The sequence below is a fragment of the Poecilia latipinna genome, unplaced genomic scaffold (assembly GCF_001443285.1).
Source record: "Poecilia latipinna isolate Pla-1442-1.1 unplaced genomic scaffold, P_latipinna-1.0 Scaffold257, whole genome shotgun sequence".
NCBI classification, from domain to species: Eukaryota; Metazoa; Chordata; class Actinopteri; order Cyprinodontiformes; family Poeciliidae; genus Poecilia; species Poecilia latipinna.
In genome coordinates, this window is record NW_015112873.1 from 155,146 (window position 1) to 169,805 (window position 14,660).

Sequence of the window (14,660 nt, forward strand, 5' to 3'; positions counted from 1 at the left end):
TGAGCCACAGTTGTTTGTTATGGATAGATAGATAGATAGATAGATAGATAGATAGATAGATAGATAGATAGATAGATAGATAGATAGATAGATAGATAGATAGATAGATAGATAGATATTTTTTATGACTGTTTCGACAGTGTGGCGCGGTTTTAATTCGTCTTTGGCCCCTTATGGCTTCCGTACGTACTGACGTACCTACAAATACGTAAGCGGAACTTCTGTTGTAAACAAATACGTAGACGCGAAATGTTTTTGTCTGAACCAAAACATGTATAAATATAGAGAAAACTCATAATTTTCCGCATATGTCAGGTAAGATTGTTTGAGTTAAGATATATTACGACTCGGCAGACGGAGTGTCGAAAGCGGGTAGTTAAAAATTGATGTACTACATCGGTTATTTTCTCCATTTAGCTTCGGCTAGTTGTCATTTCAGCTAACAGTAAAAATTAAGTTCCGTTTAACCATTTGACAACAGCTAACACCCGAGTTCTTTGAGTAGTTTGTGCGTTTTACATATTAATTTGAATTCTGCCGAGCAGTTTTATGCACATAAAAATGAAATAACCGGGCTGTTACTTTAGTTTTTATTTATTAATAAAAAAAAGCTAAAGTAATAGGCCTTTGCCTAAAAAAAGGTAAGAAACCACGCAGGCCACACATTTAAAGCCATATTAACTGAAAAAGTATACCATAAAATACCACTTCTTTCACCATCTAATTATTTGTTATTGTTTTTTAAAATGTAGCTCACAACACTTTTTAACAGAACAAGGAAACTATACAGAGTCAGAATGCTAACGAATTACTGAACATTTTTAATTTAAAAGTGAATTCATATTTTGGTTTCTGTTTAAATGCCATTTATTTCTTATTGTGTTTCATTTGGAAAAACCTTACGACAAAGATCTGGAAGCACTTTCGTTTTCCTTAAGTTAATAATTCCTCCATTAAACAAAAGTGGTAATTTAGTTGGACTGACAAAAAAACTGCAAGTTATTAGTATCTTGTTTTAAAAAAACAAAAAGTTTTTTTTTTTTTTAAATGAACACTACAGTTACATGATTAAGTAAATGAGGCTCTTTAAGAACAGTATCAGGTTGGAATTGTTTAATTTTTCTGATTTACAAAGGAAAAGAAAATGCCTACATAAAATTAAAAATGTATTTTGACGTAAGAAAAATTCATACTATTATTTTTTTTTTTTTTTTTAGTTTAAATCTGTTGGTGTCCTAAGCAAACCATTTTCAAAGTTGTTTTACAGATAGGCTCAGATTATTTATCAGTTTCAATCTATATGGGATTTGAATAAGTTGCACTTTATATTACGGGTGTTAGTTCTGTATTTTGCTTGTGTCTATGTTCGAAAATCACTATAAATGCATATTTTAGATAACATTGTTATAACTTTAATATTTTATGCCTTAGTTGCAGTAGAAATAATTATTGAGTTTCTATCATTTGGGGGGGTGGGGGGGGGTTAATCCATATTAATTAGCTCAGGTTTAAACAGTTTTGTATAAATACTATGGCACCTTGCATTTTTACTCAAGGTCAGTATCTTGCTAATATAATGTCATACCAGCTGGTGCCTATTAAAATAATTTCTACATATTTTATTTTGCACTTCAGACTGAATACGTATTTTCAACACTATTTATTTTTCTTTCAGTAGAAAGAAAAAGAAAAATAGGAAAATCGGAATAGTTAAGTGGGAGATCTTTGGTAAAAGCTTGCATACCATTATGACACCTCCACATTGTATTATTTCAATAGACATGTATAATATCTATTCTTGCTTTGTAGCAACATGTATCCATCTTCACTTATCAGTTTCATTTCCCTACCCCTCTTTCTGTGTTTTTAGGTTGCACAAGACTGGAATTATTTAATGAAGTGCCATCTAGTTGCCAAAACAGGACATTATTTGGTGCTCCAGGCACGAAGAAACGATTAGAAGAAATATGTCTCGGAAACAGACAGCAAAACCTGTGAGGAGCAATAAAAAGGGTGAACTGGAGCGCAAGAGGGATGAACGAGCAGCTCGCCGTGCCATCGCAAAAGATCGGAAGAACCGCCCTCAGGATAACGACGAAGGAGCAGAGTATGTCAGCTTCTCCAATCAGCTCCAGGCGCTCGGGCTAAAGCTGAGAGAAGTCCCAGGAGACGGGTAAGAGATGGGAAACGGCTTATATTTGTCATGTGTGTCGCTCTTGGTGTGTTTGGTCTAGGCCTGAAACAATTAATTGTGATTAACCAATTATTGAAATAACTGTCAACTAATTTAGTAATGGATTAATCTTTAACTGAAGTATACAGACTCATAACAGGCCATTTGCTGAAAGAACGTACCTAATTACTCAGAGCAGTAATTAGACTGAAATTTTTTATATATCAAAAAATAACCTAATACTCCTCACGTGGCATAGTTTTAGCTTGACCTGGTTCAAATTCTGTAAAATAAAAAAAACTCTTAATAAGCACTTTTTTTTGTTTCCCAATCAATAATCAATTAATCCAAAACCTAATCAGCAGATTGGCCCTATGCTGTACTGTTGAGCAGAACGGGCTGAACGTTTCACATGTTGACGTTACCAGTATTTTCGAATGAATTGGGTTATTTGTGTATCTTTTCCATGTATTATTAATATTGTATAAAATAAGCTTAAGCAGTGAAATGAAAAATCTGCAAAATGTGCCAATTTATTTTATCCTATCAATTGATTGATAATATAGTCCATTACTACAATGTTTAAGTTTACTACATTCTTTAAGTTGTGATTTCATTATCAACATATATCTTGAGACCCTTCACTGGTTATGTTAATACTAGACAAAAAAAAAAAAAAACTGTATTGTAAAAAACAAGACAATTTTACCCTTTGCTAATTACTTCCTCATTTAGGAGTTGCATATTGCCATTCTTTTTCCTTCCTACTTAAATTTCATATCTTTTGATTAAACCATTATCAGTCATTTTTCCTTGTAATTAATTATTTTCATGAATTATGGGAGATCAATATAACAATATTCAAATCTCAACCAATTTAAAAAATATGCTATTTCCTAAAAACTTGCTTATCAAAACTTGTGCCATATTTAATTCCAATCATTTTTTTCTGTTTCATGTTTGACCTCTACTCAAACCTAAATGACTTTAATTAATCTTTGCTGGTAGAAAATGGTTTAATTTGAGTCCAGTACCCACATTTCCTTACTGCAGACTATGAATATAAACAGACAGTGCTGTGAAAAAATATTTTCTCCTTTCTCCATTTTTTTTGTCACACAAATAATTACATTTTAATTTCAAATCAAGATAACCTGACTAAATACAAAATGCAGTTATGGAATGTTTTATTTATTACAGGTAAAAAGACGTATTTCAGACCCTCTTTATCTAAAAACAGTCCATGTCTCACTTGGTGGCAAGACTGCTACGAAGCATTTCCCATGATCTTTGTTTTCTGGGGTTTTTGTTTTGCAATTCTAGGACAAAATATCTTCGTTTTCTTTTTCTCCTTTTTAGTTTGTCCTGTTAAAAAGCATTTCTCTCAACTCTTCCAAAACAGCTTAAGTCGCCTTTATCTAATTGTAAAGATTTTTTTTTTTTTTTTTTTAAAAAAAGAATAATCTTTCTGATTATAACACACTGGGCTTCAGTTTGTTGAGAGAGGACCTTTTAACCCGTCCCTAATGGACAGGCTGGAACAATAGCTTTAACTCAGACAGATCTTTTTTTTTTCTATAAAGCGAGTAATGAGGTACATCAGTCATTATGTGTGATCTCTGTCTCCTACAGGAACTGCCTGTTCAGAGCGCTCGGTGACCAGTTAGAGGGGCATTCGCGGGGTCATCTGCGGCTTCGCCAGGAGACCGTCCAGTACATGATGTCCCATCGACAAGACTTTGAGCCTTTTGTTGAAGATGATGTTCCTTTTCCACAGCACTGTAAGAAAGTAGCAGTTGGAAACAATCATTTTTATTTTTATAATTGAATAATTATACCAATTATATCAATACCAACCATTGATTATTATGGGATTGTTTAATAGTTGATGATGAAGCAGTGACTCCTGGAAGTTTTTGTCTGCAGGTTGGAAGTGATGAAGCATTTTTCAGAGTTGTCATTTCCGTTTAGATTCAGGTTTCATGCAGGTGCTTGAAATCCTTGAAAATGCATGGATTTCAATTCAATATTTGGAAAGTGGTAGATATTTGCATGAGATCCTTGGAAGTGCTTCAAATTCAAACTGCACAGTTTTGTCATAAAGTCCAGTCTAATGCTTGAGTAAAACCCTAAACTTGAAGAACATTATTTACTCTTGAAACCAGGTCACACACTTAATAAAATTTTTTTTTTTTAAGTTAAATCAGACCAAACCTCTCTTGTTTTAGGTGAGTTAGAATTCCCCAAAGTATTTCTATTTTGCTAAATGCTGGAAGCTAAGACTTTTTTTTTTTTTTTTTAGAGAGAGATTTTTGTGTAACTTTCTTCAAATTCATAAGTTTGTGTTTGAGCAGTAAGGTCAGCTACCTTAAAATGATTTGCTTGGATTGCTTCAGTGTAATGAATATTTATTACTCCTTATGAATCAATGATTTTATATGTCAGCTATTGCAATTGGGGGCTCTATTTTTGTTAAATTAGTGTTGTGTTCTCAGACGAGTCAGGTGTATAGTGTGTGTGTGAGAGAGAGACATTTCAGAGCATAACATTTTTGTGTTTTAGTTTGCCTTTTTGAATGTGGAATACTACCACAAGACATTATTAACTGAAATAAATGATCAATAACTGAATTGAAATGGTCTTCTCTAGTTAATCTGTATTGTTTTAATCTCCAAAGTGTGGAAAAGTTTGAAAACTTACATTGAAAGTACTTGAAAAGTTCTTAATGGGAAAAGTGTGCAAACCCTCATTACTATTATAAGAAAACTGTTTTCATTAATTTAACAATTTTTATGTTTTATTAGCTACATTTCAAGTCAAATATAGATAACTCATCAATTCTACGTGAGAGGACATTTTACATAAAACAGTGATTTATATTATATAGTTGTATTGTAGCTTTTAAAATGTATAAAAACTAACTTATTCTTGTCTTTTCCTCCAGTGTCCAATCTCGCCCAGTCCGGTACCTTTGCTGGCAATGACGCTATTGTCGCTTTTGCTCGCAGTCAGCAAGTGAAAGTGGTCATTCATCAGCTAAACGCCCCACTTTGGGAGGTAGGGATCAACCCACAGGATGAGGCAATCGAATGACATCACATGAGCTCATGCTATTTTAACCGTGGGACACCAGCGCAGCAGTATTTCACCAGTTCATTAGTCGTGTCGTCTTGGCAGATAAATGGTGTCGAGAAGCAAGCGTGTAGAGAGCTGCACATCGCCTACCGATACGGAGATCACTATGACAGCGTGCGGCGAGTCGGAGACAACTCTGAGAGTCCTGCACAGCTACGCATTGAGGTAGTTGTTTTATTTTATACTCTTTAGGAGTTACTATTGGCCTTCATTTGACAGCAGTCCAACAGGAAGGGGGAAAAAAACATGCGGCAAAGGAACCGTGTAACGGGAGTCGAACTCAGGATGACATGTCGAGATCTCACCGATCTCACCGCTCTTCCCGTAGCTGTGCTCTCGGTCTCCTCAACTTTTTCCAGTCCTGTCAACTGTTTAATCCATTGTTAACATGTCGTAACATGTTTTTACGAGCCGCCTTTAAATGTGACATGACCTCTAGATGCTGGGGGGGCAGTGACTGAGACATGCTGCAGTGCAGAATGGCACACCGGTGTGTGTTAGTCATGGGAGCAAACCAGCAAAAGCCAAACACTGTTTGATGCATCATGCAGGTTATGTTAGCTAAATGATGACTAGGTAATGCCAATATATCACATTAAGCTTGTTAACAAGAATAGGCTTCTGATATTGTTATCTGTGTTGAAAAGCGGGTAGCACTGTTGAGTATCTTTTTGAGAAAAAACAGTACTTAGAGTAGTTTTACTCCACGGTATTTTTTTTTCTTTTACTTGAGCAATATTGTGTATACTCTTAATTGAGTAGATTGATTTTGCATTTAAAGAAATAGACTTCAGAGATTGGATCCCTTAGATTTTTGCGTCGTATAAACTAATGTTTATTCTAATTTGAGCATAATTACTCAATATTGTATACATCCTTATTGTTTCTTTTTTTATACCAAACATGGCTATTTTTTGAAAGGTTACATAAAGGTTTAAGTATTTATATTAAAACAATAGCTCATTTACTCTGCCCCTCCAAAATAAGCCAATGCCCCCCTGCTAAATTCCTCTGGAGCCGGGGCAGCTGCGGAGATGTATCCAGATTGCACCTGTTCTAATGCTTTGCTAACTGGGATGCTTTCATGGTTTCCAGACCCTGCAGAACTCCCACAGCCAGCAGCGTGTGTTTGGAGACGGTCAGAGGGAAAGACAGAAGAAACCCTTGCCGACAGCGTGTGAAGAGGAAAACGTGATCCTGAGCTCCATCAAGAACCGGGGAATCCAGGGTTAGTAGCTAAATAAAACTTTAGCTGCTCTTAGATGCTGCTTGTTGTATGTATGAAGTGTTGCCACCCGTCACGTAAAATACAGAATCGTCCCGTATTTGGCTGCTAAATGTTGCGTCCCGTATGGACGGGATGGGATTTGTTCCATATTTCTATAAAATGTCACGCCTATCACACATATATCGACATTAATTATAACTATAATGGCGAAAATAAAACCCAGGAAATATTAAGGTCAGTTAAATTGTAGTGGCAGGAGCTACAAAGGACCGCCCAGAACGCTACGGACCGACGCTGTTGTCACGGTTGCCTAGAGACGAACACTACGCAGCCACTGTGAGATGCTATCCTGCGTCTTTTTAAAACGTCCTCTACCCGATTCTCCACCACGTTCCTGGAAGCAAAATCTCTTTTAAAATACAGACGTGAGAGGGAAGAGACACATTCAAGACTGAACAATGTCACTTGGTATAACAAATGATGAAATATTGCTGGGTTTTTTTGTTTTATTTTTTTCATTCTTTAAGTGTAAAACACTGAAAAAACACTGACAACCTTTGCCCCTGTGTGGTCTAGAACCAGCCTCCAAACCTAACTCCTTATTTGTATAAATATTTTGGTAATACTCTTTCAAATACAAGAATTTTCACATAACCTTATATTTTTGGCTGTCTGATGAATGAAATCTAAAATATTAAATCTGATGCAGTTACTCAGTACTTGAGAAGAAATTTTATCAAATATTTTTTTACACTTGCTTAATTAAAGCTTAAGTAATGTATTAGACTGTTCCTTTATATTTCTACTTAAGAAAAAATTAGAGTACAATTTGGGGTATTCTAACTCACCTCTATGTATGAACGATTTCTCTTTGAAACCCTTTTTTTTTTTTTTTTTTTTTACAAGAAACATTCCCATAAAATAATGTCTATCACTGCAGCGGCCATCTTACCCCATGAGGGAAGGTCGACACAGGCCATTGCAGGCATCTCTTCTTTTAATTTCTGAAAGGTGGTAACTCTATATGTATGTGAACAGTAACAGATCATGGAGTTTCCTCCCCCCTCCTTCAGGAGATGAGGAGAACCTGCTACAGCTAAGTGCAGCAACAATAAATGCTGAATGGCTCGCTGGTTCGTCGCTTGGTCAGCTGTGCCAGGGCAAATGCACATCGGAGTCCTGTTCAACCTGCAGAGCCGAAGCCACAGACTGCAGTGAGCATAACAAGCCAGGAGAGGGCAGCGACGTCCAAAAGCCCAAGGTATTTTCATGGATGGGGATGTACTGCTTTTTTCTTCTTCTTTTTTTATTTTCAAATATGAAAATAAGTAATTTTCTTTAAAAACTGAAATAATACTTAAGTTACATGAAATAAAATGATATAAATAAAAAAGCTGGGGTATTTAATATGTTGTGAATATTGATGAGATTAAAATAACATTGAAATGCTGTGCAGATTTGTAAATGTAATATTTTTTTCCATTGATATTTGTGTTGTGTGTCAACATAAGCAGGTTATAAAAGTGAAGCATGTTATTTTTCTAAACCAATCTCATAGACACAGAATGTCAGAGATGTCTTAGAGATATTTCCAGTTTCCCTCGTCCATGGGTGCAACAGTTGTCAGTCATGATTCCACGCCGTCTGTCAGCTGTGGCCCTGCCCCTAAAACAGGACCAGTTTGAAACCGGAAAAAAAATCTGAAACTGAAAAGAAAAACCTCTAAAGTAATTTTTTTTTAACATTTTTGTTTCAGTTTCACATCTTTTTTTTTTATTTTTTACAGTTTGAACATTTTTTTCAGATTCAGACAGTTTTTTTCAGTTTCAAAGTAATTCTTCTGTTTTTTTTGTTTGTTTGTTTTTCTTGCATACAAACTTTATGGTCCCAGTTTAGCTCCATAGGTTTCCCACTAAGGCTGGTTGAATTCCTCAACAAATTCCACCGATCATTTTGGGAACACGTTGCTGTATTCTGATGTTTGGAGATTTGCTGAATTATCCCAAGTTTGCAGAGTAAATAACTGCATTTATATGCATAATATGTGCTATGTTGAAACTGACAATCTACTTAATTTAGAATCTGCTTAGAAGCATACATTAGTATACTGTTGGTACTTTTATAATGTTTGTTTTCCATGCCATCTAGCTTTCAAACAAGCAAAGAAAAGAGCAGCAGCGGCTGGAAAAGAAGAAGCGCCAAGAGGAGAGGCATCGGCAGAAGTTTCTTCAGAGTAAAGGAGGCCAGGACCAGAACCAGAACCTGCCAGATGCTGTGACTCTAGTACCAGCTCTCAACACTCTCAGTATATAAAACTGAGGCATGGTCCAATCTTTCACACTGCAGCATTTGCTACCTGTGGCCATCTCGTTTTGCACATAGCTAAAAATCAGTGATTCTATCACAGGGAATGTTTGTTTCTGAGTTGTTCTTTTTTTCTTAAAAAAAAAAAAAGTTAAATGGTGCCTGCAAGCCTGTGTGAATGAGACATGTGAAAGTTACTGAAGAGAACGTGATGGAACGTGAGTGTCAGTGTTTTCTGCTGGGTTTTGATTGAAGTTCAGTTCCCGTTCTTGTTTGTAGATCCTGTTCAGATCTGATCTACCTTCTACTCTGCCGCTCTCCTTTTCTTATGCTGGAAATCTGGCTTTCAATGACAAGCGTGCAGATGATCCGCTTTCATTTATATTAAACTGAGTTTACATTAACTTAGGTAATTCTGCTGGTAATCAAACGGGAGAGAGGCATTGTAATGTAAGGAATTTGGCAATACTTGTTAATAAATGGCAAATTCACTGATTCTAGTATAAGGAGATGTAGTGCATATTTATCACAGAAGCATGTATATTACCATAACTAGTTTTTCAAATTCACTCAAAGGTGTTAATCCTCAACCACTTTCATTTTAGAAAGTTGCAAAACAGGAAGTCTGCAATTGTTGGAAAATTCATTTGTGATTTCATAAAGAAACAAATTGTCATTGAGTATGGCAAAATGTACAAATGTGTATAAAGATATCACAAAGGGGAAAATTTGTGTCTTCAACAGGATTCTACTAACAAATGCATAAAAATCCAGCTTAGTGCTTCTTTGTAAGGATGAGGTCTGTTCACACAAAGCTTAAACATTTGTACAAGTTGCATACTACAGCATAAAACCACATAAGTGTTTTTCTTTATTTTAGAGTCTTGAGTTTTTACCATGCCTGGTTAGAAAAAAATCTATGAAACCAAACTTGTGCAGCAAATTCTTGTTTAGGTAATTCATTGGAGCTATACCATCAGCCCATTTAAAATCAAAACATTTCAACTGTATTATTGAAAGTAGGCAACATTCATAACCATGATGAGTGTAGATTAAAACTGAGTACGAAGCTCTTGGACAACTGGAAAACTGTAGATGACGGCTCAAAAGGAACAATAGGAATTCATTTTATTACAAAGATTTATTAAAAAAAAAAAGCATCAATTGACAATGATGTAAAACTACACTTAATGCAGTCTTTAACAGACTTACACTCTGTACACTTTCCGCTAACACACCTCTTGGCTGAAAGGCATCTATTAAAGTCCTGCGGTAAAGCAAGAGAAAAAGCTGCCACCAGTGTATCAGAAACACGAAAAGAAACGCATTTTAAAGCCAGAACACCCGCTGAGACTCTGTTCTCTCAGCGGGTGTCTGAAACTGCTCCACTGTCGTTTCTACCAATCTAAGTCACATCTGTGGTTTCGTATCGACTTCTTTATGCTCAGATTACTCATAGTCTGAAACCAAAGGGAGTCCATCTTCGTCAGAAACCATTGAGAGTCCAGTTCTCTAGAAGTCCTGTCTGATATTCTCCTTGTTCTCGTCCCCCTGCTGCTGTCGGAGCTGACCGACTTCGTTCTCCAACTGGACGATGGCCCGCTCGATTTCGTAGTTCTTACTGACCAGTGACACCCAGCTAGGGATGGAAATGCACATATGTTAAGACACAGAAGAGTACCATGAGGCCTCATCTTCGCACCGTGACAAACATGCAGGTATTCTCATTAACATACTTGGACTCTAGTTCGCGTAGTTTGGCTCCAGCTGCCAACTGGTCGTTCTTACGCTGCCAGTTCAAATCTTGAATTTGCTTCCTGTAGAAGTACATTATCTATGAATTTTTTATTTTTTTAAAAAGGACTTTGGGCAATCAAATACCAACATCCTGCTGTCTTTACCTGAACTTGTGAAGCTCTTTCTGAGCCATCTCAATCATGAAGGCCAAGTTGCTGAGAAAGGAGGATGAGGACAGTCAGGCATTTTCAAACAGTGAACAGACTTTGAAGGAAAAGGCTGATGCCTCTTACCCGTTGTAGACTTTCCATGCATTGGTTCCGTACTGCGACATGAGCTCCAGGTTCTCGATGCGGACTGCCTGGTGCTCCAACTGGGCCATAGAGTTGTTCACACACTCCTGCCACGCTGTTATGTCGTTCTTCTGTCCTGACGTGGGCGCCGGAAGCTCATATCTCCACAAAGAGTGACAACAAAAGTTTTAAGTGCATGCTAAAAAATGTGTGCACTTAAACTGTACATTTCTGTATTGGTGGATTAGCATAAAAAGAAAAAAACCTTCAAAAAAACAGTATTTCTGCAATGACCAGGTTTTACCTCTTCATGCTCAGGAGCTCCATGGGCTGCCGAGCTGCTAACCGTTCAAATTCGTTCCTCATAATTTCTGTCTGATGACCAAAAAGATGAGAAAGAAACATTCAGATGCTGTTAATTTTCTGCCACTGCCTAAACTGATCAAATCAACCAGAGGTTGTCTAATGGATTCCTCACCTCAAAAGCTGAGAAGTCGGGCGTAGGCAGGTAGCTCAGGTAGTTCTTTGTAGGCCGGTATCTTCTTGTCTCTTCCTCAACCAGCGCCGCAGCCTAAAGGAATGAACGGGATTAATGTTTGACAGATTTCCAAAAATTTCAGTCTTTTCAAAGAAAATCAAAGTGTGCCGATCCGGCGATGTACGCTGTACTCTAACTCAGCTGGCCAAACTTGGTTAGACCGCCACACCTTCCCATTTTTCTGTTCTTAAACACACCATGTTTGAAGGCAAAATGTTTATTTGCTGCCCAATGTACACCTAGCCATTAAGAGGTGTCATGATGAAGGAATGATCAGTGTTATTCTCTTCACTTTTGAGTGATCAAAATGTTTCACATGTATCAGAGGTGTTGATACATGAAAATATAGTTTTTTTAAAACAATATTTCATACAGATTAAGATAAATTAACAAGAATTATTTAAAGTAGGAGCTGACAACTTGGTTCAAAGTATCTTAGTGGTGAACTATGAACATGGATCAATTTATTTTAGCCTGAGCTAAAGAGGACCCATTATGCTTCCTTTTAAACAAGTCAGGATGGGTTTAAGCTCTAAACAAAACATGGTCACTGCATCTCATTCTGATATTATTATTCTTAGATAATCTCAGAATGATTATCTGACGATTTCAGATAATCATTCTCATTATTTTTGCACAAAATCATTATCAGACAATGAGAGATTTCAACTGCTCAGTTCAGCCTATTTTGAACTCTTTTTGGAATGAGTTGTTTTAGGACTCTGTCCCCCTTTTATGCAAATAAGCTTCAGTTTTTGGACCGTTTCTAAAACCAGTAGAGACCCAAATGAAAGTACAAAATCATGCAAAAAATTTATTTTGTATAGAACTAACTGCCCTCTATGAATTAGTTCTTTATGTGGGTGAAGTGGCATATCACTGATTATGGTTGATATTCAAGAATTGACTCCTTCCCATTTTATAAATGGGAAGCTATTACCGCTCAACATAAATATTAAATCATCAGAATATGAAGGTATACATTTACAAGCATTATTCTTAAGCCCTAGCTACAAACTATACCCTTGCTCTGTGAGGACAAGACACCACAAAGTCTATCAAGACCTTATTTTATTAGTTTCCAAGCATATTTACTAAGCCTGTGTCGCTACAGACAATTTAAACATATTGCAGAACTGCTAAAGGCTACAACGAGGTGTTCTGCTGCTTTATATCCATGTAGCATAGCCAGCTAACACGTTTCTGTTAGCAGGTAAGGTTTTTACTCACCGCTTCTCTGACACCTGGAGCATCGTAACCCTGGTCAAAGTACGGCAAAGCGTCCACAAAAACTTCACCTGCTACTGAAGCCGTTCCGGCCATTTTCAATTTGTTTAATTATCGTTTTATTTGAAGGTTCACTTCTTTCAAACGCTAAACGGACTCGGTAAGTCCAAAGCTTTTCCGGAAGAGAATGTTTACATCCTGCTGTATAAGTTGTAGTTACTGCCGCCTATTGGATTGGAGGATGACTGCTCAAACTATTTTTTTTTTTTTTTTTTGCAGTAACAGTGAAGATACAATCCCACTGAGAAAAATCACCAAAACCTGAATTCTCTTGAAAGATCATCTTCGTCAGACAACATTTCCCTTCTGTGTTCTAGCTAATTCTCTTTCTTCCACATGTTAAGCATTTTGGGCTTAACATGTACAGAAGCTGGTTGCCTACATGTACCGGGTAGATTTGCTTTACAGAATTTATGTCTTTATTGTGTATTTGACTTTAAAAATCAAGGCTGCATCCAGCATCAAACTAAGTCACATTGCTGTAATAGTAGCCTATGTTCGTATGACCTTCAACCACTCGGATTATTTGTGTGTCAGTGCATTGGTGTGTACTTATAATTGTGTTTGTGTTGAGTGGGTGTATGCAATGTAGTAGTTGCATAGTTGTTAATTAAAGTAGCTAGAATGGTGTCAGACTTGCAGCACGCAGCACCCAAGAGCAGCAAAGGACACATGGACTCATTTCTGGAAGACTGCAGCAGCCCCCAGCAGATAGACAGGCTTCGCCCGAGGGCATAGCCATAGCACAGAGGTAGGTTAACAGTGAAGCACAAGGAGCAGCAGACCCACGGCCAAACAGCCTACCCAGTTTTCAATGGAGAAGGGTTGCCTAAATTGTCTCTGTGTCTCTTGCAGGGAAAGGTATGTTGCAATCCCACTGAGAAAATCACCAACTAACTCTACTCTGTTTATAAGATCAGCTTCACCAAACCACTATTACTCGTCTACCCTTTATGTTCCACTTTATTCTGTTATTTTCTGATTCAGATAGGTTGGCTGTCCTGGTTTTGTTGTGTCTAACGGCACATAAACCGTGATGAACTTCTCTCTTGAAACTTTTTGGTTTCAAAAGAGAAACCAAAAAGTTTGTTTTTTGGTAAGGCACAGCCCTTAGAAGGTTCCAAAGTGTCGAAAACAGGTTTTCTTATCACCTTGGGAAGTATTCCTCTATGTTGTCCACCTTCTCTTCTTGTATATCATCCCTTTGGAGACCATTCTTAAAAAGCATAACATGGCCTTTCTCTGTTTTGCTGTTGAAGTCCAAATTTATCTGTATATTCCAGCCAACGCCCACACTGCTATTCAAACCTGTCTTAGAGATGATCAGACATGATTAGATAAACTTTAATTTAAACAAACACTAATTGGAATCCATGTATTTGGACAATTCAACCTCCTGTATTCATATTATCAGCTCTTTAAATGTAATGAACAGATAGACAATGTTGTAAAGTCAAGCTTTTCAGCTCTGTCAGCTCACTAGTAAATTATAATCCTAATTAATTTGTTTTTTTAACATTACAGAAAAGTTGCCTGTATTGTTCCTTAAATCAAAATAAGTGAAATTATTTTTCACACCTTAAATGAAAAAAAATGCATTAATAAAATTTTGAGAAAGACAATCTATCTAAATTTCAACACAGTACAGATTTTAAGAATTAATAGAAAACACTGAACAGGAGGGCATTTTGTATTTTCTTTGGGTAGTTTAGCTGGAGTCCATATGTGAGCCCGAAAAGGAACATAGAGCTGACAGTCAGCTAGACAATTCACTAATTACATGACACATAAAACTATTCAGAGTGATGTGATATTGTTTTTCAAATTTTGGTCAAAATAGTGCAATGATGCAGACCATCTAAAAAAAACTAAAAAGTTATTTCCTGTTCTGATGGGCCGGTGCTTAGATGATGTCATACTATGACAACTCATTTGACCTTTTTATGTGAAAGTTATATAATTTCC

The 14,660-nt window shown here is 36.6% G+C and overlaps 2 protein-coding genes across 2 annotated transcripts; one reads left to right on the forward strand and one right to left on the reverse strand.

Moving 5' to 3' along the window:
- Positions 1–201: 201 nt before the first annotated feature.
- Positions 202–9,335, forward strand: otud3 (OTU deubiquitinase 3). Its single transcript, XM_015033094.1, has 8 exons — positions 202–315; positions 1,871–2,173; positions 3,806–3,954; positions 5,118–5,230; positions 5,351–5,473; positions 6,404–6,536; positions 7,610–7,797; positions 8,685–9,335. The coding sequence occupies exons 2-8, from the start codon at positions 1,968–1,970 to the stop codon at positions 8,847–8,849; spliced, it is 1,077 nt and encodes a 358-aa protein (XP_014888580.1). The 5' UTR covers positions 202–315; positions 1,871–1,967; the 3' UTR covers positions 8,850–9,335.
- A 489-nt stretch (positions 9,336–9,824) lies between these two features.
- Positions 9,825–12,841, reverse strand: bcas2 (BCAS2 pre-mRNA processing factor). Its single transcript, XM_015033095.1, has 7 exons — positions 12,639–12,841; positions 11,349–11,441; positions 11,175–11,245; positions 10,871–11,032; positions 10,742–10,792; positions 10,577–10,657; positions 9,825–10,479 (listed from the first exon to the last, which is right to left on the reverse strand). The coding sequence occupies exons 1-7, from the start codon at positions 12,729–12,731 to the stop codon at positions 10,353–10,355; spliced, it is 678 nt and encodes a 225-aa protein (XP_014888581.1). The 5' UTR covers positions 12,732–12,841; the 3' UTR covers positions 9,825–10,352.
- Positions 12,842–14,660: the final 1,819 nt, after the last annotated feature.